This window comes from Protobothrops mucrosquamatus, unplaced genomic scaffold (assembly GCF_001527695.2).
Source record: "Protobothrops mucrosquamatus isolate PMUCROS unplaced genomic scaffold, P.Mucros_1.0 scaffold_183, whole genome shotgun sequence".
In the NCBI taxonomy this organism is placed as follows: Eukaryota; Metazoa; Chordata; class Lepidosauria; order Squamata; family Viperidae; genus Protobothrops; species Protobothrops mucrosquamatus.
In genome coordinates, this window is record NW_015386259.1 from 2,060 (window position 1) to 28,394 (window position 26,335).

General features: G+C 37.9%; 1 protein-coding gene and 1 long non-coding RNA gene across 2 annotated transcripts in view; one reads left to right on the plus strand and one right to left on the minus strand.

The window, feature by feature from the left end:
• The first annotated feature begins 1,594 nt into the window (after positions 1-1,594).
• Positions 1,595-4,467, plus strand: LOC107294804. The gene is made up of 2 exons (XR_001549048.1): positions 1,595-1,712; positions 3,972-4,467. It is a non-coding gene; the product is annotated as an uncharacterized LOC107294804 (long non-coding RNA).
• A 5,796-nt stretch (positions 4,468-10,263) lies between these two features.
• Positions 10,264-26,335, minus strand: part of RBPMS (RNA binding protein, mRNA processing factor) — a 111,805-nt gene continuing 95,733 nt past the window's right edge. The window contains exons 7-8 of the mRNA XM_015824037.1: positions 16,109-16,178; positions 10,264-10,984 (exon numbers count right to left, since the gene is read on the minus strand). Of these exons, the coding sequence (XP_015679523.1) occupies positions 16,116-16,178 (63 nt within the window). The 3' untranslated portion in view covers positions 10,264-10,984; positions 16,109-16,115. The remainder of the gene's footprint in view (positions 10,985-16,108; positions 16,179-26,335) is intronic.

The window sequence follows — 26,335 nt, forward strand, 5'->3', positions numbered from 1 at the left end:
AATCACGTGTGGTCCTCCCTTAACAGCAGTAACCAGGACTGCCAGGATTGCCATTGCTAAGGGATGTGGTCACTTGGTGCTGCATTTTACATCCACATTGCTTACTGATGAAAATTCCAGTCCCAATTGCCATCATAATCCAAGGACTACTGCATGGTCCTTAAGAGAAAATAACAAAAGACCAAAAAAAAAAAAATCCTCTTCCAGTGTGAAGGCATATCTCCCATAAGACTACACCAGCTGCAGGTCAGCTTTGGACAGCTATCTAAAAAACATACAAGGCTGGACTTTAGTGGCTATTTGAGATCACCAATCTTCTCTTTTAGCCAAAAAAAAAAAAAAAAAAAGTAAAGCTGCTCTGAAATTTCAGCATCAGAGTACAGTAGAGTAGAGTAGAGTAGAGTAGAGTAGAATAATAGAATAGAATAGAATAGAATAGAATAGAATAGAATAGAATAGAATAGAATAGAATAACAACTTTATTGTCATTTTGAATGTACACTAATCGGCCTACATTAAAATGAAATTTTGTTGCATACAGCTCTCAAAGGGTCAGCACCTCCAATATACATTACATAAATATGACAAAAATAAATAAATAAATAAATAAATACAGAATTATGCATATACTCACATATATTATATGACCCAGAGAAACAACACAGACTAGTTCGGATTATGTATACATGTGCATGGCGAGAAAAATGAATCTATTGATTGATGGGGCTCTAGTTTTGGCTAAACTTATTCACATCTATGCATTGCACATTTCAAATATCAACTAATTGGTGTAAATCTGTTATAGTTCCCATCTTTGAAAATAACAACCCCCAAAGTCCAGCAAATGTGCCCAGTCAGCCTGCCGAACATTGTGAGCAATACCTAGCGATGAAGGGCATTTCCTGTCTCCAGGGAAAATTTTGGTTTTTTTTTCTACATTTGACTTAATTCTCAGAAATAGGTTATGGGGAAAAATATCTACCTTCTCAATCAGGCAGTTACATTTTGTTTTAAATATGAAATTGAGCAATAACAACATTTTGCAGGTTTTCTGTAACTTTCAATGGCCTTTTGTATTTGCTAGTCCTAAATCCATTCAGATGAGGGTGAATCAGGACTGCATTTAGGCTCCAATTCTCTTTAGCTTTAAAGTAAATTCACTGAATCAAACCCTTCTTCATTGGGTAATAAACATGACCACTTTGACAAGGCCTCCACAAACATACAGACCCCAGTGTGGGAGCAGAGGCAGTCCTCAAGATGGAACTCTTGAGAGTGGGAATTGAACGTGATTACTTTGCCCTTTTTTATTCACTATGGCACAAATACTTAATAGTAATCTGGGACTGCATATATTTAAAAATTAAATCACTTTGTAATTATATAATTTTAGTTCTTCTATCTCAGAATTCTTGAATACTAATATCTCCGTGTTTATAATACCTTAGCCTCTTTTTCTTATTCTGCACAATTCATAATAAAGGTTATGCTTGTTACTATTTTATATAGCATTGCCGTCAATATGGGACATTAGTTGAGCAGTATAATTATGAAAGGAGTAAGGAAACTAAATTAGTATTTGTTTTGGGATTTTAGAATTTCAAAAACTTTGGAGAAGTGTTCCTGTGGATTCTATGGATGAAGAGAAGATAGAAGAATATCTGAAACGCCAGGGCATTTCTTCCATGCAAGATGTAGGCCCAAAGAAAATAGTAAGCAACTTTCTATAAGCCTTTTCTTTCATCAGAATTAATATAATTAATTTATATGAAATGGAGATATTTTAAGCATACAAGAGGGAAAAATGAATGGATTGCTTAAGACAATGAAATTACAAGGCAATGGATAGAATCCATTTTCCTAACATTAAATGAGGCAGTTCTCTCATTTGTGTCTTGTTTTAGTTTAGAGCAGGGGTAGGCAACCTTGGCTCTTTTATGACTCATGGACTTCAACTCCCAGAATTCCTGAGCCAGCACGGCTGGCTCAGGAATTCTGGGAGTTGAAGTCCATGAGTCATAAAAGAGCCAAGGTTGCCTACCCCTGGTTTAGAGGCTTCACTTGTATCCATTTCAGTCCTTTAGATAGCAATCCACTGCCGCTGCAGAGAAATGACTTGGTTCTTTCCTGCCTACTGCTGCTTGTTTTGGGCTGGATAGATTCCTAAGATCAAACAACATTGACCCATATGTGTACTGCCCTCAAGAGAGGAGGGAATGTTAACATGCACAGAAATTCAAAAATGTCCTGAAATATGGTTTTGCACAGAGATCTGCCTTTTTCCCACTGTCCAGCGTGAAGAAAAGTCCCTAAAATTCATAAGGAGCAGAATTAGAAATCACTTCAAATACTACCATATGATTTCTTTAGCAAGTGCTTAATAAGCTGTATAATCTAGCCTCTGTGTATATTTGAAACCACAGGCAGCTTGGCTGCGCAAGAGGCACAAGAACAAACTTGGATCATAAAGCCATTTTTTTAAATAATTCTAATATGAGAAAAACGGGTACATTTGCAGGATGTTCAGATAATACCTATAGTGTTCAGATAATATCTAGTCTGGCCTTTAGTCTTCAAGAATGAAAATATACTAACCTTTTGAGATTGGAATGGGATGCACTTGTAAGTCCTATATAGCTCTAATTCATCCCTATTTCACAATAAAGACAAAGAATTAGCTTCTCCCTTTCGAAAAAAATATGCTTAGAAAGCGAGCTGAGTGCTTGGCAATACAAGAGTTGTAAATTATGAATTAGAAAGAGTGGTCAGGGGAATGCTGTTCACTCTTCCTCTGTTTTTTGTGCCTTTGCTCAGTACAACCCATCAGTTTTTTGCAAGAATCCATGACTATGATGTGTGCTCTCAGTTTAAACACTTTGCTCCTTACAACCGTAGGGCTTGCATACATCTTAGAAAGCTGAGCTCCAATGGGAGGTTTGTATATGTAGCTTTGTGTAGAATTGGATTTGTTTAACAAAAGCATTGCAGTTCTGAAGGCTTACTTATTTGCTTCATTTTTATATCAAACTCTTTCGACTCTTTTGGGGATTGGACGGAAAGAAAGTAGATGTCTTAAACTTTCTAATTTAAGATACTCATTTTGTCCCTTAATCCCCTTATGGAAAATTTCAGTCTTGGGATGGGGTGGGATTGCTCAGGACCTCCCTAGAGCATTTTTTAACTCATGCCCTCATGAGTAATAGCAAAACACTTCGCCGCACTGCTTCACAAACAGTTTGGATCTGCAAAATGGATGTTGGGTAACTTCCAATTATTTCTGGATCAAACATCTGTGTATTAGTGGATGGCTTACCTGTAGAATTTATGTTCTACCTATTTAAAAATGGGTTATGTACAAACCTCTAAAGCCTCAAATAAGTTTCATTGTTTATTTCTGATATTTCTGTGCTGTCTACTCTAAGTAGAGCAGCTGTGATTCAGCAGGAACCAAAACTTTACACATGCTTTTACATTTAGATTTTATTTGGCTTTAGGTCAAAATTTAATCTCTCCTTTTTTAGTAATAATACCCGGAAGGTCAGATGGTTATTATGCAGCCTTTCTAATAACCAACAGGAATTTTCAGATGACTTAACAATGTACCAGTTTCATTATCTAGCTTAAAGAATGCAACAGATCATGCCTCTTGAAATTTAAGCTGTGTTTATTTTTTCTTGCTGGTGTCTGGCCGTAATCAAATTGTGATTTGATTTGAACAGAACTCACAAAAAAAGTATTAGCCGTAATTGAAACATTCCAAAGAGGCAGACTCCAAACTTAAGATTCCTTTCCAGTGTTCTTTCCCTGAGCCAGTTTTCACCTCTCTGTGGCAGCTCATCACAGAAGTAGTGGAGAGCAAGATATTCCACATGTGGGGGCTACAATTGAGAAGGCTGTACTATGGGATCCCTACCTGTGAAAATACTTAGGGGATCACGGCTCTCGTGAATGTGACTTATTTCTTCTTTTAGATTCCTATCCAGAAGAGGAGGAAGCCAGCTTCTCAGAAGAAACGGAGGTTCAAAACTCACAATGATCATTTGGCTGGTGTATTGAAGGATTATTCCGATGTAGCTCCTGCCAAATAAATTGGTCTTCTGAACTGAACTGTTACGTTGATGTGGATGCTTGGGACAGATGTCCTTTGTATAGCCGATGTGGTTCTTTCCTCTTCCACTTCTGTAGCGGATGAAAAGTAACAACTTTTGGGATCAAGAATAAACTATTCGTCGTAACATTTACTTTACTGGTTAATATAAACTTGGATCAGAGCCATTATTATCAGTAGACTTCTGATATTGAATTATATTTAGCATGAAATGCTAAGGTTCATGTTCATCAGTTAAAATTTCTTTGAAGAATTCTTTGGCATTCTATGAGAGTTTTATTCAGCTGGGTTAACCTATATAAATCTCAGATTTTTGATGTCAAGAAAACATGTTTATAATAAAATCATTCAAAAAAGTTTATTGTTTTCACATGTTTTCCTTGTTTTTTGACTGAAAAAAGGCGGCATGCCATTTAGATATAGACAGATAGTATTTTAGGTAATAGTTTAAGACGAAACCTTTATTTAGAAATGTAAACTCTTTTTTTATACTTATTTTTTTTCCCCACAAAGTGACATTTCATGCATTATCCTGAAGATTCCATTTGCATTTTCAAGACTATTTCAGTTGGTTGTTTCTGGTGGTTTCATGGTGCCCATGCAATATCTTCTAAATTGTGCAATTTGTGTTAACATTCCATTTATGTCAGGAATCCTTGAACTGAAATATACCTCCAAATAAATCATGAAACTGTTAAAAGAAAACATAGGATTTGGAATGGTCTTCCCAGGTCCTAGATATTATTGAAGATCTGTGAGGAGATCCCAAAGTACAATGCATGCCAAGAAGTCTCAGAATATTTCTGAGTTGGAAGAGTTCTGTGAGAATGAAGAGTGAGAATAAATCCCAAAAGCAAAGACTCAGCTGGCTACCGAAAATGTCTGCCAAAGGAGATATTACAAAATACTGCCTGAAAGAGTATCCAAACCTCTGCCCCTCTGTATCTTCTTACCTTGAATCTGTAAATAACTGCACGTAAATTGTTAAGTATGGATTGAAATTTGTAGAACACTGTTGTATGTAGTTTTGTATCATGTAGAAATTTTGCCATTTTCTGTTCACTTAAGGATTTATTGAAATGTACAATTTGACCAAGGGTGCCTAAATTTTGCACACAAGTGTATTTGCATTGTTTTGAACTACTTTAGAATTAAAAAAAAAATAAGACAAGCCTGCTTCTTTATATATAGTGATAGAGTGACCTTCCATTATATAACTGTTGGCTGTGATGAAGGAAAGAAAAGGGCATGAGTTGGGGGAAGCGAAGGTAAGAATATATTTTTTCCCCAGTGATTGGAATGTATAGTTGATTTAATATGGGTAATTGATTTAATCTGAATAAATTGTGTATTTACACCGTTCTAGAGAAATGAAAGATAATAAAACAAAAAATTGCTGCTCTAGAAATAGTTTGAGTAATTGATAATGATGTTATTAATCAGGCAGTAAGCCGAGGTCTGGCCATGAACTTATCAAGTGTGGAGAGGAAATTTATGTTATGCTCTCAAGTATGCATTTTCTTTTGGCTTTAAAGATTAAACTGAGCAAGGAAACAATGATGATGCTTGAGCCTAGATAGCCTCACTGAAAAGCCTGGCTTTACAAACTGAGAGCATAATTTTTTAATTAGATTAATTTGGTGATAAAAATATAGATCTGTTGGATGTTACTGAGCAAATTAGTAAGAGTAATTTAATTTCTTCTGCCAATATTTGTAATTTTATGAAGTGAGACATGAAAAGGAAAAACCACTGTAGCAGGATTTTGTATGTTTGCTAGAGAGCACTGATAATGAAGCTGTTTGTAATGCATTTGATATATAATTGAACACAGTCCTTCCAAGCTTCTGTCTAGAGAATAGAGAAAAGCAAGTGAATTTGGAGAAAATAGCTAAAGAATGTCCATTTTGGTTCTTCCTGTCACTTTCTGTAGCACAAGGAACTTGGTGGTAGGACACGAGAGGGTGCCAAGAACTGATGATGGAAAAAGATTTGAAGATAGCAATAATCACAAAGTCATAGTGGTGACATTGTTATCTTGAGACTCAGAGTCAGGTAGTTGCAAATGTGTTGGCATGAATCTTTTACTATCCTACTGCTCAGAGACTAGCAGAGGCATATCCTTGGCTTGGTTAAAGTAAATGTATTTTCACCATCAGGTACTTTAGAATTCCTTTTCCGATTACAGAGCCAGGTAGAAGAGGATTATATCTTGTTTTCAGAATTCAGAAATCGAAAACGCCTTTTGTTAATTATTACTACTTCAATCATTTTCCTTTAAATATGGGGGACGTATATAAGAGTTATTCCAGCAATTGAATCTCAGTTTCTTCACCTGACCAAACTTCTATAAAGTGTACCAAACTGAAAATGGTCTGTGAGCCTTATAAAAAAACAAATGTTACACGAGTGTTTGCAAACAAGAAAGAAGCAAATAATCTGCATGGAGATTTGAATAAGAACTCAGGATGAATCAATTGTATTTATGCTTACTGATATACTATACATATACAAGTAGTCCTCCACGTATAACCACAACTGAACTCAAAATTTCTGTTGCTAAGTGAGATAGTTGTTAAGTGGTTTTGCCCCATGTTACGACCTTTCTTGCCATAGTTAAGTGTTGTTAAGTGAATCAGGCAGGTGTTAAGTATTTGTTAAGTGAAACTGGCTTCCCTATTGACTTCTTTTGTCTGTAATTATTTCAATCCATGAAGGATACCCATGTGTAGTTATTCTCATTTGTTATCAGTTGTAAAGCAATTATTCCTGTATTGTGGGTCGTCTTTAGTGTATATGCCCATGCTGTCTTTAACATTTTATATAAGAGCTGCATGTTGTGGCTCTTGCTCCTACCTTGTTGAGTGCAGGAGATCAGTGACTAATTACAAGTGGTTAGCTTGGGAACTAATAGTTTGGATTCTCTCTATTTGTATGTCTATGGAGATTCTCAGTCATCCAAGTCATGGTTGTCCCAAAGGTGTTTTTTCAAAAGGCAACTGGACTTTTTTGTTTTTCTTGAAGACATTTAGCTTCTCATTCAAGAAGTTTCTTCAAATCCTCTCCAATTGATTTGGGGCCGGGCTTCTACCACATTTTCTGTCATGGTCAACAGGATGGGGGTATTTAGTATAAGGGAAAGGCCTCTTTTACATTGAAGTTGAGACTCTGGAGTGGTTCTTCTTAGCCTCTCCTATTTAAACTTCTCTCAATCTCCTAACAGAGATGGTTGGGTTTTTTTCTTCTTCTTTTTCCCTGATGGTTTTCTTGTTTTCTGTGATTTTATTCTGTAGGAGTCAATTGCAGGATTTGGGAGAAGGTTAAGGACAGGTTCTGAAAGGCTGAGCTGTGTGATTTGTGGAGACTACACCCGTCATGAGTCTCAGAATCTGTGGTAATCTTTAGGAGGTACCTGAGCCAATACTGACTTGTAGCTGCTATTTTTCCAATTTACTATCGAAGAAGGAAGTATAAATGAAAACTGGGTTGGGGTGAAGTATTAAAACTAAGTATTAACACTAATTGTCACAGATTCTAATTTCCTCAAATAGGTACAAGTAAATAAAGAGACATGATAGCATAGACCACATTTTTTATTTTATTCATTACTTTTATTTTTAGAAAATTATAATAGAAAAGTATCTTTGAACAATTTTTTTTCTTTTAAAAAAATCATAGACAAATTGGAAGCATTATATAATTTCAGTCACTGCCAGTAAAAGGCCGTAGAGAAAAATCAAGTGTTTTGTGAAACAATCCAGCACAAATCTTTTTAGGGTTGTTTAACCACCTACAGTTACATTTTAAATTTGTATAATTTATCCATATGGTTTGCTTAATAATGGGCATTTTTCAGTTCCAACCTGGGACTCTTCTGATGTGTTCAGAGTACAACTCTCAGGAGTAGCAGCTGCATCACATCCAGGAGGAGGACATGCCAAGCAACCCTCTTGCAATTACATTTTGATGTATAATTTATATTTCTTACAAAATAATTTATCTTATTTCAGGATAAGCGATAATAATCCTGGCAGAGAAGCTGCTTCATGAAAATGTGATCCTACTTAACCCTATGGGCTTCTCTACTGAGCAAGCCAGCAGAATCACTATTGTAAAATCTCTGGGCTAGCAGCTGGAAGGGAGTACAGTGAGGGATTTCTGGCATTGGCAGCCTTCAGCAATGGAGGGAAGAATAATTTTACACAAACTCTTCTGCCCTAGGTAACTGCGTTCCTAGCTGCCCAAAGAACTGCAGGTGCAATCTTAAGCACCCAAAAGCAAGCCCTATTCAATTCAACAGACCACATATCCACGTAAAGTGGAAACAGGAAGCAGATTAGACAAACTTTAATAATTCAGGTCATTAGCTTCTAAGAGGTGCAGCCTTTGGCTACAGCTGAATTTGTGAGTCACACCTGAGCTAAAGCTGATCTATGGGAGAGTTTTTTTCCTCTTCAATAGAAAGAAAGCAACCCTTTTTTAAAAAAAAAAAGCGGTTCTAGAGTCCCATTACAGCACTAAAGTCCACCCAGACTGGGTAATGTCATATGTCTGTAGCCATTATCTGGCTCCTAAAGATAAACTTCAAGAAAGTGGAAAGTTTGAAGTAATTTTTCCTTGGCAGGTTGTGCCTGAAATCATTCCCAGTATTGCTCTGTTCCTAGAGAGGCAGCTTTATCTTTTCTTCTCTTTTTTTCCGAGCGCCCAGATTTACAGTAGGTGAAGCTGAAAAGCTATTTAAAAGTGGGCAGCAGAAAGTTCAGGCCATGAAGGCGATTCTTTACATGGGGCTGCTACTGCTGCCACCTCAAAAACCACTATCTGGAACCAGTGCATAGATTTGGGGCTGACTACATACGCCAGCTACTAAGATTACCTGGGGAAAAACAAGAATAGCTGGCAAGCCAAATACCCCAAAGGTGGCCATTTCATTAGAACCAGATTCAGCAAAAAAAAAACAACTTTGGCATTTTTTATAGGCATGAGGTGCTGGGATCAACAACTGAAGTTCAGTTTTCTGGATCAGTGCTCCAATCACCTCTTACCTTCCCCAAGAATACGATTAACAACAATTTGCTTTACATCTAGAACAAAAAAAACACAAAACTAACCTACCTTCCAAAGATACACACACATACACACACAGTGTATAAGTTCTTATAAAAGTAGACGGTATGGATGTTAGAAACTTGATTTAGAATACTTAACTTCCTGGGCAGCTTTGCCATCCAGGATGGGTTCTCACAAATACCAGGGTTTTTTTTTTCTTTTTCCTTTTTCCAAATAATACACACAGTTGCATGAGATATATTTATCTGAAGAGAAGTGGTATACTACTTTGCAGTTGCAGAAATGTTCATAATTATGACTGCACATTTTCATTCATAATAGAAATTGCCTTTCTACTTTCTACTGTGTACTACTTATTCCCACGCAATTGCATATCCAAATATAGAGGGGGGAAAATACAGCAGGAACTAGCGATCGGGCACCGCTAATGTACAGCGCACCAACTGTTACAATCATGAAAAAGCTATTATATTGCTGATTGTCTTGCTCAATATAATTTGGCACAATTAGGCAAAACATGAAAATAAGTACTACAAGAATACACTTCATATAGTTAAAACACACCGTCTCAGGCTCCAAAACCTGATAACCAAAATGTCTGTGCATTTCAAACAATACACTTTTTAAAAAATCTGAACCAGATTTAAAAACATGCCTTGAACATGCATCTTAAAAGGGTAGGAAAAGGAGATTACACATATTTAAAAGTCAAACATATACAGTAATCAGTTCTTCCGCCCAAGGTAAAGTCTTCTTACTTAAAATGCTTGGTATAAAAAATACTTATTCTCTTTGCTGCTCTGCTTGAAAATAATTTTTTCAAACCAGAAATTCATTCATGCTTATAGAATTGAAACTCTTAAGCTTTTATACAATGTAGAAGAACATATTATTATTATTATTATGGTTCATCGCATAGTCAACCAGATGTTTAGACTGGATTTGGCATTTTTATCATTACCATTATTATTCAATACTTTCTATTTTATTTTTAAGAAGATGTGTGATAGAGGCTGTGGCAAAGTCTTGAAGGAATCCACACTCGTGTGAGGGTTTTGTTTTTTTTAAGCCTGTAAAAAGAAAAGACATGCTTATGAGGAAACAATACAATCAAAAGTTCCAAATGGCCAGAAAGCCAAGAACAGCCTTCCCAAACCTGGAGGCCATTGTTAGTGGAAAATCCAGAGAATGACAAAATATAGTGGATGCTAAAATGGGAAAGAGATAATGAAGGCTAATATTGGATGGAGGTAAGGAGGTGGTCTATACTTCCATGTTAAACTGCTGGAGTACTTGCTGTAAAAATGCAGTAAATTAAGCCACAGTCTAGGACTAAAATGTGTAAAGCTTTAACGTGTAAGGCACAATAGCAAAAAACCCCCAAAACCCGTATTGACCCTTACTATTGCTGGTAGAATACAATGGTGCTTGAAAGTTTTGTGAACCCTTTTGAACTTTCAATATTTCTGCATAAATATCATCTAAAACACGAGCCCTAAAACTAGATAAAGAGAACCTAATTAAACAATTGAGTAAAAAATACTTGTCCACATATTTATGAAAAGAAAATGATCTAAACCTACATACTATATTTATGTAGAAGCTTGGTCTCTGTTTCCAATGCTGAAGAGGTATTAAAAGATTTTTGGTTCACTCAAAATAAAGTGTACTTTTATGACTGCAGTAGATGTTGACTTACCGACCACACTGCAATTTGGAAGATGAAGGTAAAACACCAGTAGCGACTTTGGAAGAATGCATTAATACCCACAAGACAGAGTGTAGCCGCCATCACACACCTGATACCTAAGGCAGAGATAAATGTGTCATCAGAAACTCCATTTATTATATGCCGAATATATAAAGTATCACCAATTAATATATGCAACACATTTCTCCTCTCTCCTCATGATTATCTCCCAATCTTATTTCTGAAAATGGAAGCCAAACGAGAACAAATTGCCTCACGCCACTTAATAAAAATCTGTCTTACACAATCTCTTAAAAGTCAAATACGTTTCAGCTTAGGGAAGAGCCCGATCATTGTAACTTTTATATAGCATCGTGAAAACAATTTTCCCTGCTTACATACAGGGTTTGGATAATAGATAAAAATAGAAGTAGACTGATTTATATGCCCAAGAAGTAGACTGATTTATATACCCATGAACTCACACAATGTTATTTATTAATCTGTAGCCAACTGAAATATAATACACAATTATGACACAAATAGCTATGATAGAACTTAGTTATTCATCAAACTTTATATATTGGGTTCATGTTCTTATCTAATGTGCAGAAATACTGTTTTTGGCTTTCTTTTCCTGACTATATATTTTATTTTAGTGTTACCAATACATGATAAAGCCAATTCACTGTAGTGATTAAGGCATCAGGCTAGAAACTGGAAGATCCAAGTTCTAGTGTCTCAGGCACAAAGCCAACAGGGGCAGTTCCTCTCTCTCAGTCCTAGGAAATGGACAAGGGCAAGTCACTTTTGAAAAACCTTGCCAAGTCAACATTGATTCCAAGGCACAGATACAATTCATGATTAGGCACTTCAGTCACCTTTTTGCTGGTTTATTTATATTATTTATATTTTACTTGTTACTAGGTTTTCTATACTGCTTCAATTACATATTTCCAAGCAGTTTATAGAATCCAACATGATACCAGATGAATATAGCAAAATATAAACAGCAAATACCTCAATACATCTCCAATAACTGAGCATTCATAACTCAGTATTTTATCATATGGTTTCCCAAAGAGTTTTTTATACTCCACCATTAATCTCTGAAGGCTCTGCAGACAAGTAGCATCTTAACTGCTTTTCCAAAGACATGAAAGCTATAATCCTGTTATTTCCCAACATTTGAACTGCAGAAACCTCTTCAACCCATAGGAGATAGGCCATTTTACTTGGCTATTAGAGCAATAAAGGAAGATGTTGAGGATACAGTACATCTATCCCCCCCTCAGGACTAGGAAATGATAACTTGCTAAATATCACACTGAATCACAAAAATGTGAGTTAACTTATCTAAAACAATTCATTCCTATTTATGGATGATGTGATTTCCAATGACTGAAACAATTTGGAGAATCTACTAAGCAATTATAATTACATGATATCTATTTGTAAATTGAAAACTGTAATCAATGGAAATGCTGACATTTAGCTTGATTTTATAATGATTAGTCAACAATGTAGGCCACCCATCTTTTTGTCTGAATGTGGAATAGGATCAAAAAAAAAAAATCTCTGTTATCCTCATAACCAGCCTAGAGAGATAGGCTAGGATAAGGAATAATTACTTGCCCAAAGATAGGTACTGAAATCAGTAAAAGGCAGCTTTCCTATTGGCAAAAGTTGGATGGGTGAAGTCCAAGGATCTCTTCCTCAAAATGATCTAAGCCAGCAAGAACGGTGAACTTGAAGTATTGGCTCATTGTCCAAATAGGAACAGGCTGTTGTAAAATATTGGCCCGAAGTAGGATCAACCCATCTAGCCATTTTCCAATTGCCAGGCTGCTTTGCCAGCAGGTGTACTTTTAGTGTATGAAATAACCATTCTATGGTCTTGATTTTTTTAAAAAGAGTCTAGTTACTACTTTTTTGATGCCTCAAGATTCATATGCGTTATGGAAGATGAACTTTACATACAGATGTTTCGTGGTTTTGCTGTTGCAATAACTTAGAGAATTGTTCCCAAATATGGTTATGCTTGCATAATGTTTTGGAGAGAAAAATCTGCAAGTCCTCCAATCTTATTTTTACATCTCTCCCTCTCATACACAAATATGCTAGTATGAAAATAACTTACTGCTGCACTCGCTGTATCTGTGCTTAAAAACACCGGCCAATTCTCATTTAGTCACCGATGATTAAATTATTTAGGCTTGGGAAAAGAAAGTTGCTATATTAGGAAAAAGACATTGAGTTTGCAAAGAGAATGCCAGTGTAAATCATTATATTCTGTCTAATGAAGCTGTGATGCGATTTTCAAATGTGACAAGACTAAAGCTGAATAGATTGGTGGAGGGAGAAAAGTTTACTGGAATTAGAAAGTTATCTTCATCAATCCTTTGTGTACTCACTTTGACTTACTCTCTTGCGAATCTTAGCAATTTCAAAACTCACTTTGGGATAGAAATTGCTGGATTTAAAATGAAGCACAAAATAGGTCAACAGCATCTCTTCTCCCAATGTAATACAATACTGGACTAATCATGATTAAAATTTAGACATACGAAGATCAACTTGTTCTGAGGTGCTTAACAATTTCATACATGACCAAAATAATTTTTAAAAAAGCCTTGGCAAACTAAAACAAAGGTTGAGTAGTGAATTTCCAACAAAGACTGGTCTCCTGTTGCGTGCTCATATGCACAGCATGAAGAGATAGTCTTTCAGAACTCAGCTGAACTCTATAATGTTCAACAGACTGACACTGAACATCACAGAGCTTCTTCAAAACATCTCCAACTGCATGACCATCAGGTATGTTGGCCTTCAACTCCCAGATCCCCAGCCAACACAGTTACTTTGTCACATAATCCGATACCAGCCATATTCTCAGATGTAAAGGAACAGGAAATGAAAGCCCACTTTAGCATCAGCAACAACAAATTCTTTTTAGCATTCTACTGCTATATTTTTCCTGGTTGGCTCTAATGAGCCATTACCATTGCTGAAGTTTGCCCAACCAGGGTTTTTTTTTTTTTTTTGGCTTCTGACTAAGCAGAAACTGCATCAGAAATGCTCTGATATTGTGGTTTTGAGATTGTCCCATAGAATCTGAAAGTGTTCTTAATGGGTAATACTAAGTGGGATCTGCAACAAAGACTGGGTTGATATGTCATGCTAAGTCATGGCTCAGTAATTAGAGTTTAGAAGTATATTAAGTCATAAACCACAGTAGTTGGATTTATATAACACACTAAGCCACAATCAACCAACCATATTTTGACAGCACAGTATGTGATCCCCATCACAACACTGTTCTTCTTTTAAGGTTCCACCAAGTTGCCAAGACTTTTTTTCAGAATACACTGCATTACATTCTCACACCCAGCCATTTTGTTTTTCCTGCAGACGATCAGCATCCTATCCTACTGATGATGTTTAGTCCTATTTTACTGCTGTTAAGAGCTGTTTTGCTCATTAGGGTTTTTCTTTCAACCTAGTTATGTTGCCGTCCCTGTAAATCTGGTGTGTTCCTCTGAGCATGCTGACACCTCCCTCTTTCAAGTCCAAAACCATTCTCTGCAACTGTCACAACTGTGTATCTGACATCACTCGTGGCACATCTACGTATACCTTTTCCTGAATAAAGAGCTTGTCACATGTCTTCTGCCACCAAAAGATGCAAGAAAAGCAACAGATCCATTTTGGAGTGCTACCAGACTACATCATGAGATAATGAAGCCTAATAGTTACAGCTCCCCAGGCTGAAATTGAGAATACGCATAAGTTCCCAAATCCACAGGGCTTCAGGGGTGAGAAGGAGACATAGTATACAGAAATATACTATGTAGGAGGTCTGAAAAATACAGCTCCAAAGGAGGGGGGGGGGACTTTGAGTTTCAACCACTGCCTGACTCAGACCAGCAGTTCCTCAGGAGAAAATTTTCCTCCTCCTTTCGGCCCATCAGGGCAGCCACAGTGCTTTGCATTCTTAAGTTGTCCCATTTTGTTTACAGAACTAAATTTAGCTTGCATTATTTTTCTTTTTCTTTTCACCCCATGACCTCTGTCCTTCCATAACCCTGTATGTACCCTTGATTTACAGCTTTCCAACCCTGAAGTGCAGCCAGTTTAACTTTTGTTGTTGTTGCTTTAAAAAAAAAACAGATTTGTTTTATTTGGATAAAACTAATTTAAAAATAGACAAAGATAAATGGTGAATCAATTCTCTTTGGTTCAGAAACAAAAAGCTGCAAAAGTCAGAGAGGCTGGCTTGGGTTCGTTTTATCTAGAGGGTAGATGGAATTTGTAGTTTGGACATGAACCCTCAACATTGTAGTTATATCACTTGTCTATTCTGACATTCACCTAAGAGCCACGGTGGTGCAGTGATTAGAATGCAGTATTGCAGGCTAATTCTGCCTACTGCTAGCAGTTCGATTCTCACTGACTCAAGGTTGATTCAGCCTTCCGAGGTCGGTAAAATGAGGACCCAGATTGTTGGGGGTCAATATGCTGACTCTGTAAACCTCTTAGCAAGGGCTGTAAAGCACTGTGAAGCGGTATATAAGTCTAAGTGCTATTGCTATTTCAGATCATCTACCAGTCCTGAACCAGGCAAAATAGCACTCCCTCCTTCCCGATCCACTACCCCACGTATTACAGGGGTCTCATATACACAGGGAAGGGATTATTTACATCCCTGTCCCCCCATATTTTTTTTAACCATGAGAAAGAATGTACAAAAACGTCTTTTTCTTACATATGTCATTTCGAAGGCATTACAACTTCTAATTTCAGCCAATTCATTTAATTTAAATCAACGGTTAAGGTGTTGGGTCTTGGATCTGAAGAGATGCAGAGCCCAATCCCCAATTGACCATCATGATTTTCAACCATCATTCTGTCCCAGCCCAGTTTCCTGATGTATGCTGATTTGAGCTTTCAGAATATTAACATTAGTAGTACTGTTACTAATGCTACTAATATTATGCCACAGAACAACAAATCTGTCCCCTCCAAATTGCATAAGAGAGTTCTCCTTCTTTGTCAAAGGGTAGTTTTTCAGAGAGAAGATATATGGAAATAGGGGAGAAGGGAACAGCTGCAAGGGGGAGAGTAATCACAGGTTCAGACATTCATTCTACACACACCACAAAAAACAGAAGCCACAGCCCTTGCACTTCCCCTGGTGATCGGCTGGAGCCTCTGGCGAGTGGTGCTTGTGCTCTACTCACACAGGATTCAGCAGAACTGACGGGACTTCCAGCCCTGAGAAGTAGCCTCTGAGGGAGGGAGCCAGCGGATCTGAAAAAGACCAAAGATCACAAATGAGAAATGGGACTCGGGCAAAAATGAGCAATGCTTTTGCACAATGCCTTCTTTCTAGTTCCTTGGAGCTAGGACTCATCCTTGTATTTCAAACAGCAAGTTGGACCCATTTTTCATTTGTCTCATTTATTAGCTTTAAATTTTATATCCTGGGTCTGCTGCAAGGCAACTAATGAAGGGAGTACCTTAGCTACTAAATCATTACACACAGTGAAGAAGCAGATTAAAAACAAAACTGAATCAACAAGCAGAATGAGTATGCAAAGAGCATTAAAAGAGGGAATAGATCTGCGTTACCTGATTAATCTACTGAGATCACTTATGAATCTAGCTGTTTTAAAGAATTTTACTTTTAAAAAAGAACTCTGAGCAGAGAGCAGATTTTTGCCCTACTGTACTCTGCTCACATCAAAAAGTACTATATAATTCATTGGAGCATTGACTATTGAGAGCAGGAGGTTAGTAAGCATAAACTTATTCCTGCAATTTGCAGATCCCACTTGAGATTAGTGGTCATTATCAATATATGCACAGCCTCCTTTCATATTTCAGAAGGGACTATTTCATATTTAAAAACCAAGGAGTGCCTGAGAGACCTGGAGATTTAAAAATCAAGACATTATGTGGTGGTGGTTGTTAGTTGCGAAGTCATGTCCGACCCATCGTGACCCCATGGACAACATTCCTCCAGGCCTTCCTGTCCTCTACCATCTTCTGGAGTCCATTTAAGCTCACGCCTACTGCTTCAGTGACTCCATCCAGCCACCTCATTCTCTGTCGTCCCCTTCTTCTATTGCTCTCAGTCTTTCCCAGCATTAGGCTCTTCTCCAGTGAGTCCTTCCTTCTCATTAGGTGGCCAAAGTACTTGAGTTTCAACTTCAGGATCTGGCCTTCTAAAGAGCAGTCAGGGTTGATCTCCTCTAGGACTGACCGGTTTGATCGCCTTGCAGTCCAGGGGACTCGCTGGAGTCTTCTCCAGCACCATAGTTCAAAGGCCTCAATTCTTTGGTGCTCAGCCTTTCTTATGGTCCAACTTTCACAGCCATACATTGCAACTGGGAAAACCATGGCCTTGATTATGCATATTTTTGTTGGCAGGGTGATGTTTCTGCTTTTTAGTATGCTGTCTAGATTTGCCATAGCTTTCCTCCCCAGGAGCAAGCGTCTTTTAATTTCTTGGCTGCAGTCCCCCAAGAAAAACATTATGTGGTGGGGTTCCATAATCATATTTACATCATAATACAACATAATGAATGTTAAGTTATAGTAAAAGATGCCTCACCCTTTATTGTATGTAAAAATCCAAAAGGAAAACAGAATGTGAATTTCCTAGGTATATATGGCAAAAAGTAAAAAGCCAGCCTTCACAACAAAAATCACTTCAAATTCTGGCTCACATTCAAGAGAATAAATTGATCCTGAAGAATACAATGATTGGCCATTTTATCAACCATTACATTCTTAAATAGAGTCCTCAGTCCATCATAATTATAACAAACCATCTTTTTAATTCTGGCAGTTGAGACCAGCTATTCCAACAGATTCAAGTGCTGCATTGCTTGAGAAGCTCTCTCTCTCTTTCTCTCTCCCTCTCCCTCCCTCCCTCCCTCCCTCCCTCCCTCCCTCTCTCTTCTTCTCACTCTCTCCTTAGCATGATATTATGCTAGTTAAGGGGTCATACCCTGTCATCAGTATTGCAGTAAGTGAGAGACCATAGCACTTCCATTTCTCATTCTGTAACTCATGTTCTGTTATATAGCATTTCTCGTATCTTCTCTTAAAGATGTTCAACTACAGCTAATAATCCCTACCTAGTCCAATTTCCATGCCACACGAATCCATTTGAATTACACTTTTAGTAAGTGATCCATGGATTTTAGTCCTCTTGTTACTAGTCCTCTTGTTACTATCTTAACCTAAGTTTTACTATTTGTAAAATATACCAAATTTGAGCTCAAATTTTTATAATTACTGCCTTTTGCTGTGTTTGTTATTTCTTGTGTCACAATTTGTTTTCTAGTTTTCCGAGCTGGTGAATTACTGTAATAAAGTGTTCCTATGATTCTAAGGACAGAGCAGAACAATTAGAGACTGTTAAATACTCATTCTGGATGTTTATCAGCACTAACCAGTCAAAGGAAACTCTACTCGGCTATCAGGTAAGATCTTCAATCAGGAAGGATCATATCTGCTGGGACTGGGGGAATGGTCACTATTATCAGAAAATAAACTACAGGGGAAACTCCTTGCTGGAAATACAGCACAGAAGAGATTGAAGAGAGACTGACGAGAGAAATGGCAACCAGCAGTGGAAAGAAAAAAGAAAAAAGTTACTGGGTTCCTGCCCTATAGGTCAGTGGCTTAAAGTCACTAGCAGGCTCATTAACTTATTGTGTCATCTCATTCCCAGCCCTCCCACATGGATCAAGAAGCTATTTTTGAACTAGTTGGAAAGATGGGTGGGCCTGAAGCCAAACGGTGAAGGGAAAGTCAGAAATTCCTGCTAAGTTGATCTTTTCTTGTCTCAGAGATATCCATATGCAGTCATGAGATAGACATGAAATCTTCTATCTTCACTGCACATTTAACATTTAAAAGCTTAACTGAATATGGAATATATTCAGAAATGACAGAGTATAAAATATTTGTGAAAATGCTGGTAGAACCTAGTGCCTCCATCACTGGGGGCTTAGATGTTCCCAGAAAAAGCAGCCTGGTCCTCCACAAGAGGGAGTTCTCTCAGTCCATTCCTCACCTCATCCCTTTCTTTTCCAGCTGACATGAAAATGAAATGTCCTCCTCCAAGATGAATGCAAAACCACACTGCAGTTTGCCAGCTAATTATCAACACAGAGATTATAATATTACAGCTATAACAATAAGGATCACAGACAAATACAGGGGGAACGCTATACAGGGGACGTGATTTATATCCTTGAATTCTGCAGCTACAATTCATTGTTGACATGCCTTCCAGATAATTCCAGATGAGGCAATCATGTTTTAGTAAACAATGTTTTGATTCCCTTTTGCAGAGCATCTGTTACATCCTTGGTGTGACGAACAAATATTTCTCTAGCATTATTAGAGATGCAATACAATTTCATAAATGTCCAGATAATTTAAAAAGGAAGAAAAGTTATCAACTGACATCTATGTATTGGTCAGTAGTTGGTTATGAGTGTTTTGCTCAGTTAAACATGAACTGTATATGAAGACGTGATACTTGGTGCTTCTGGCAAAACAATGCATGTTCATTTACTTTACATAGCATTACATGGAGGTCATTACATCAGTATATATATCTTGCTTAGAAACTTCCTGGACCACTTTAAAAAACTTACCAAAAACAACAAAGAATTCAACCAATGCCAAATGAAAACAAAGCAGCCGGCAGATGAAGCAATTTCACACTTGCCATCAGATGAAAAGATAAACCACTACATTGCTGCTGAATGTTATGAAAAGCTCAGATTAAATCAATTGGATTCGAGTCACTCATGTCTGCAGAAAGTTCTGGACAAGAGAGTAGAAAAATGTGTAGCTCTTCCCTAACATGCAGTGGTGTCTGCAGGAGAATCCGAAGAAAGCAAGATGGTGATGGTGGCAGCACAAAGACCCACCCTGTTTGTACTTGTACTGTCACCATGATATGCACAGGTAAAAGGACAGAGCTTCACTTTCATTGCTACGGCTGCCATCTTGCCTTTTTTCAACCTCCCTGTGAATAACGTCCTATTACTGATGCCAGGCCATACCTTTTTTCCCCCTGTACTGCAGATGTATTGTACTACATTCCCCTCAACTCCACTCAGTACCAAAGCCAAGGAGACTGGAAAAAGCTCTAATACTTTACGATATTTAGATGGACCCCCAAAGCAGCAGGATAGGAGAGCAGACTTATCACAGTAAGACCTGAAAATCAAAGTTGTGCAAAAAAAAGGCATCCTTGTACTGTAACTAAAGTGAATGTGCTACCAGATTTGCATTCCAGGACAAGGGCAAACTCTTTAGATGAGATAGGTCAAGTTTTAATTCTGAGGTGGGAGGGAGGGAGGGAGGGAGGGAGGAAGGAAGGGATTCCATTCCAAATAAACTCTCTCCTTGAAAAAGAGTGACCTTCTTCATCATCTTAGAAAACTATCTTCAAAAGCCTTAATTAAGAAGCTGACAGAATCTGTCACTTCCTCCCTGATACGCTAGGGCAGGGGTAGGCAACCTTGGCTGGCTCAGGAATTCTGGGAGTTGAAATCCACCCGAGTCATAAAAGAGCCAAGGTTGCCTACCCCTGCTCTAGGGTTATCCTACATTATACAATTGCAACAACCCAATGCTTGGCAGTCAGCATACTGCATCAACCTGAATAAATGCAACCGCACAATCCTCTTATGTGTCTTATTCACGATTTTAAAAATGTAAAAGGCAGGCATAGGAAGTATAATGCATGAAATGATCCTACTAGAAATGAATCCATCTAAATCAGGGGTAGTCAACCTTGGCTCTTTTATGACTCGTGGACTTCAATTCCCAGAATTCCTGAGCCAGCTTAGCTAAGCTGGCTCAGGAATTCTGGGAGTTGAAGTCCACGAGTCATAAAAGAGCCAAGGTTGACTACCCCTGATCTAAATCATAACCGTTTTATTAGCTTCAGCCAAAACCCACACAAAAATGAGACATCTTTCATTTGCTTTTTGCTTTGTCCCTCTCGGGGCTTTTTCCCCACTGACACCTAACCACAGCCTAAAACGTGTCTTGTCATATTTTCAGGCCTGATTGTGTCTTCGTTTCATCCCCAGCCCATGAGTGAAACAGCATTAATTCATCCTTCGCTGTACCAGTATTAAATTCAACACCATCTAAAGATAGCTTTAATTTATATAAAATATATCACCATAAACTTTGGGGGAAGTCAGGGGGCAGCAGTGGCAAAAGAAATTGAAATTGGTTGCCAACTCAGGAATGGGCAAGAGGGCTCTTCAATGCAATGGTGGGAAAAACCCTGAATCTGTCAAACTGTGTGCATCATCAGAGAGACAAACGACACAACTTGGAGTATGTGATTTACGAATTTGCAATTGATGTTGGGGCTCTAGCATAAAAGGCCAGGATTTGTTGGCAGTGTTCCAGACATGTCATCATAAAAAACAAAAAAAAATCCTGGTGGTATATTCTGCCTTCTTGGAGTTAACAGGTATTGCTCCAAGGAGAGGCCATGTAAATAGGAAAGCTTCACAGAGGCAAGAAATGGGTGCAACAGGTGCTCCGAGAAGGTTCCACACCCATTTGCACTCTGAAGTGACCCTGAGGATACAGATAAACTTCCAAGTGGCCTCAATGTCTCTCAGAGAGCTAACAGTCCTCAGAGTGCAAACAACCAGATGACTATAACAAATATTATAATAATAATAATAATAATAATAATAATAATAATAATAATAATAATAATAATAATAATAATAATAATAATAATAATAATAATAATAATAATAAAGTTGGAAGGGACCTTGGAGGTCATCGAGTCCAACCTCCTGCTCAGGCAGGAAACCCTACACCATTTCGGACAAATGGCTGTCCAGTCTCTTCTTAAAAACTTCCAGTGTTGGAGCATTCAGGGCTTCTGGAGGCAGGTTGTTCCACTGGTTAATTGTTCTAACTGTCAGGAAGTTTCTCCTTAGTTCTAGGTTGCTTCTCTCCTTGATTAGCTTCCATCCGTTGCTTCTTGTCCTGCCTTCAGGTGCTTTGGAAAATAGCTTGACTCCCTCTTCTTTGTGGCAGCCCCTGAGATATTGGAACACTGTTATCCTGTCCCCCCTCGTCCTTCTCTTCATTAAACTAGACATACCCAATTCCAGCAACCAGAAGCTTCTTTTTAAAAAAAAACCAAAAAAAACCCCCCAAGTCGCCTTTTGAAAAGCACCTTTGGCACAGCAATTTGTCCTTCTTGTGAATTAAATCCTGGACTCTTCAATTCAGCGTTGACTCCTGGCAGCTGCCTGGACAAATCTCTGTAGCTTTTCTGGCAAGATTTCAGAAGTGGTTTGCCCTTGCTTGTTTCCTAGGGTTGGGAGAGAATGACTGGCCCAAGTTTACCCAGCTGGCTTTGTGCCTAAGGCAGGACTAGAACTCATTGCATCCCCCCAGTTTCTAGCCACTAGACCAAACAGGCTCAAAGTTAATTTTAAATTTGTTTTTATCTTTAGCTCAGTTTAAATGTTGATTACATTTATTTATTTAGGATATTTATATGGCTGTCTATTCGCTCACAGTGACTCTAGGTGGCTTACAAGCAATTTAATCATGTTTCTCCTGGTATCTTATACTAGGCCACTGAAAGGTCAAGCAAGGTCCTTAACTGAAAAAAACAATCTTAGCCAATTAATTTCATGACAATTAATCTGCGCTAATTAAATCTTCAAGAGAAGCACTATCTGCACGAGAAAGGGGAATAATGTAGATGGTTTTATCAGTACTTGTACTTAAGTACTTAAAACATCTTTAAGCTCAAATAATGTTTAAATGTGACCCTTTTAATTAGGACACATTTTAATGAAAGTTTTAATCAAATATATTACAGTCCTGATATTTGAATGTTTTTCAGGAGGTACAATATGGGGGGAAAAGAAAAGACAAAGAGGCAGAGAGTTGTGTTAGTTGAACTCTTAGATCTGGAGTAAATCTGCCCATCTCCATTTTAATTCTTACAACTGCCTGCCACTCACACTTTTCCAAAGTCAATTTTTATTTGCTCCAAATTCCATTCAGCATTAGAATCTGAATGTAAGATTTTGCACTGGTTCCCACTTCCATGTCGATCAAATAATTGCCTGCAAGCTTGGATGGAACAATAGAATACCTCAAAAGAAATCTTTGGCTCATAAAGCATTGGATTAAGTTCAGATACGGAGCAGCAAACAACATGTTTACACTTGCACACATTGGCATGCTAAAGCAACTCAGGAAATGGACAATCTTAAATGTTCACAATGCACACATTCCACAGGGGTTAATGGCCTCCTCTTTGCAGTTCTGTATTCCTTCAGTACAGGGGGTTTTGAAATAGAGATTTCAGAAAGCACATGAACTCTTTTTTTCTACCAACTCCTCATGACATTACATTCATCTTGTTTCCAGTGCAGTTCTGAGACAGTTTACAGTCATCCTTAGTTGTTCCCACATTGCTTTCCCCTTTCATCAGGCAATAAACCACAACAGTGTTGTCATGGGTACAAACTGATGTGCTTTTTCAACCATTCAGATGGTGTTACAATCAGGTAGCCATTTGGGGTGGTATCAGCTAGCAACTATACTGTAGTATTGTCCACTGCTATGGGCAAATACTTTCTCCTCTAGATCCATTAATCTAGCTGTGTTTCTCAACCTTTAAGATGTGTGGACTTCAATTCTCAGATTTTCCCAAGAAGAATGCTAGCTAAGGAATTCTGAAAGTTGAAATCCACACTAATCTAGTCATTAAATTGCCTCTCAATCCGTCTCCATCCACAGTAAGGAAATCATTCAATACACATTTTCTTACTAGCTGGTAATATTTGGTGGGAGGGGAACACATTATTCCCTGCCCTCAATGGGTAAATGAGAGCATCATTTGTGGGCATCATGCCTGTGGCAAGACAGGGATCACTAGCAAATTTTAACATGTTTGTGCTGAGGAAAAGCCCTACAGCATCCATATGAGATAACCTGTACATAGAAACAAGGCACTAGAGCTTTTTGTATGTACCCCGTGGTCGTTTGTATTTTTTGCAGGTCACATATTGTTACCCTACAGATTCCCAAGCATAAGCACCATGTTGTCAATAAAATAAACCAAAGAAAAATGTACTTGGTTTGTTAAATTTATATAAATTGCATAATCTTTGGATTATACCAAAGACCTAACTAGTTCAACATTTTTCTCCATTGGTGACCAACCAACATCTAGAAAAAGTAATATACTGTACATCATCCTCATTGAGGAAGATTTGCAGTCTAGAAACAACAAACAAACAAATAGAAAATCAAACAGGACATGAACCTTCTCATGCTTTTGCCTTCTAGCTATCGGGAGCTCCTAAACAATGAAAAACTATTATGTCAAACAATCATAATTTCTCAGTCATTGTGTGAAAAACCTTCTTTCATCTGATCTGATTTTATTACCCATTCATAATTTTATAATGTATATGTCACTCTCTTTCACCCCAATTCACCTTACAGGATTGTTGTTGTGGGGAAAATAGGAGAGGGAAAGCGTGTCGGAAATGTTCACCGCCTTGAGGTATTTGTAAAAACAATAAAGGCGGGACACAAATAAATATTTTCAAATAGCTTAGTATTTTTCAGAAGAAAAGTCTGAAACATGTTGCTGTTGCTTCAAAGAGAAACTCTTGATCCTTCTTAGTTTTCTTCTAAAAGAGAGATTAAGGACAATGTAATCAGAATTTTTGAAATAGGGTCATCAGTACCACAGACCGTATTCCGAATGTAGCCACATCAAATGAAGATACTGGATTTTATTTTAAGTTCTGTTCATTATAATACTTAGCACAGAATTTGCCCTTTTAATTTAACCATGACTATATTGTGAATGGTATTTCCCAAAAAATTATATACCAGAACCCTAACACGTTTTCTATGGTTAATCAGTCCTAGTTCGGAATGAATACACACAAACATGCAGACAAAAACACAGCTTTTATTGCTTTTATAAGTAACTCATGGTAGTGAACATATCTAATATTCCTATGTCTTCCTATTTTCCCACAAAAACCACCTTGTGCGGTTATTGGGTTGAGACAGAGTGACTGGCCGGCTTTCATGCCTAAAACGGGACTAATCTTGCCATACGGGGAAAGAAACTGTCATTGTTCCTGGAATTATCCTCAGTGATTCTCACCTCCAAGCCTGCAGTCCAGTGGAGGCACATCAGAAAGAGGCATAAAACCTGCCATCTTTGGAAGAATATGCCTGTAGTGGCTGGTGTGTGGCCCTTTATTTGTAACTGGAGAGGGTGATTCTCTTGCCTTGCTCCCTGCCTTGCAAGCCGACTGAAAATAACAAAAGTGGGAGCAATATAGAGGATAACAGGCCAGATATGTTTAGCTCACACTGGGTAGGGCTCATTAACACTGACAGTGTGCTTTGAAAGCACAAAATACAAAAACCTGTTCAGCAAGGCCAAAGTAAACTAGACAACTCATCGACAAGGAAGCAGAACATAAAACACATTAGAGAGAAGATGCAGTTTTAAATTATGCAGGTCAGAAAACATTTGCAGATTTCTTGTGATGATGAACATTCTCCAGGGTTTTTGACTGCAACGTGATTTAATCCACTGGAATCAATGGAAGTGAAGTTGCTGCCTAACACTGATCAAAATCAGGTTTCATGTTTCAAAACAGTCACAATGACCCAGTGATGCAACTGACTAATTGATCCAGCTTATGAATATGCTTCATCTTCACACAATGACATACTCGGTCCCAAGGCTGGAATGAAGTCATACATTTACTGTATGATACAGACTTTTTTTTGGTCCATCCTTCATTTCAGGAAGGAACTACGGGCAAGGACAGGGTTCCTCCTCTGTTCTCAACAACATATTTTCAGTCCAATCTTGCACCTCTACCAGATGCTAATCACCATCCAGTCACTGATCCATCCTAATATATTTCAGGGACCTGATAATCCTTTAAATAAAATGGTGAGGAATTAAACCTACCACCATCTACATTCCAAACATGGATTGAGCTACAGGAAGTCCTTGACTTACAACCATTTATTTAGTGACCATTCAAAGTTATAACGGCACTGAAAAAAGTAACTTATGACCTTTTCCACACTTTAAGACCGTTGCAGCATCCCGCTAGTCACATGGTCAATACTTGCCAACTGGCATGTATTTATGATATTTGCTGTGTCCCGGGGTCACGTGATGCCCTTTTGCGACCTTCTGACAAGCAAAGTCAATGGGGAAGCCAGATTCACTTGACAGCCAGGTTACTAACTTAACTGCTGCAGTAATTCACTTAACAACAGTGGTAAGAAAGGTCGTAAAATGAGGCAAGACTCACTTAACAACGATCGCACTTAGCAACAGAAAGTTTTGGTTCAATTGTGATTATAAGCCAAGGATT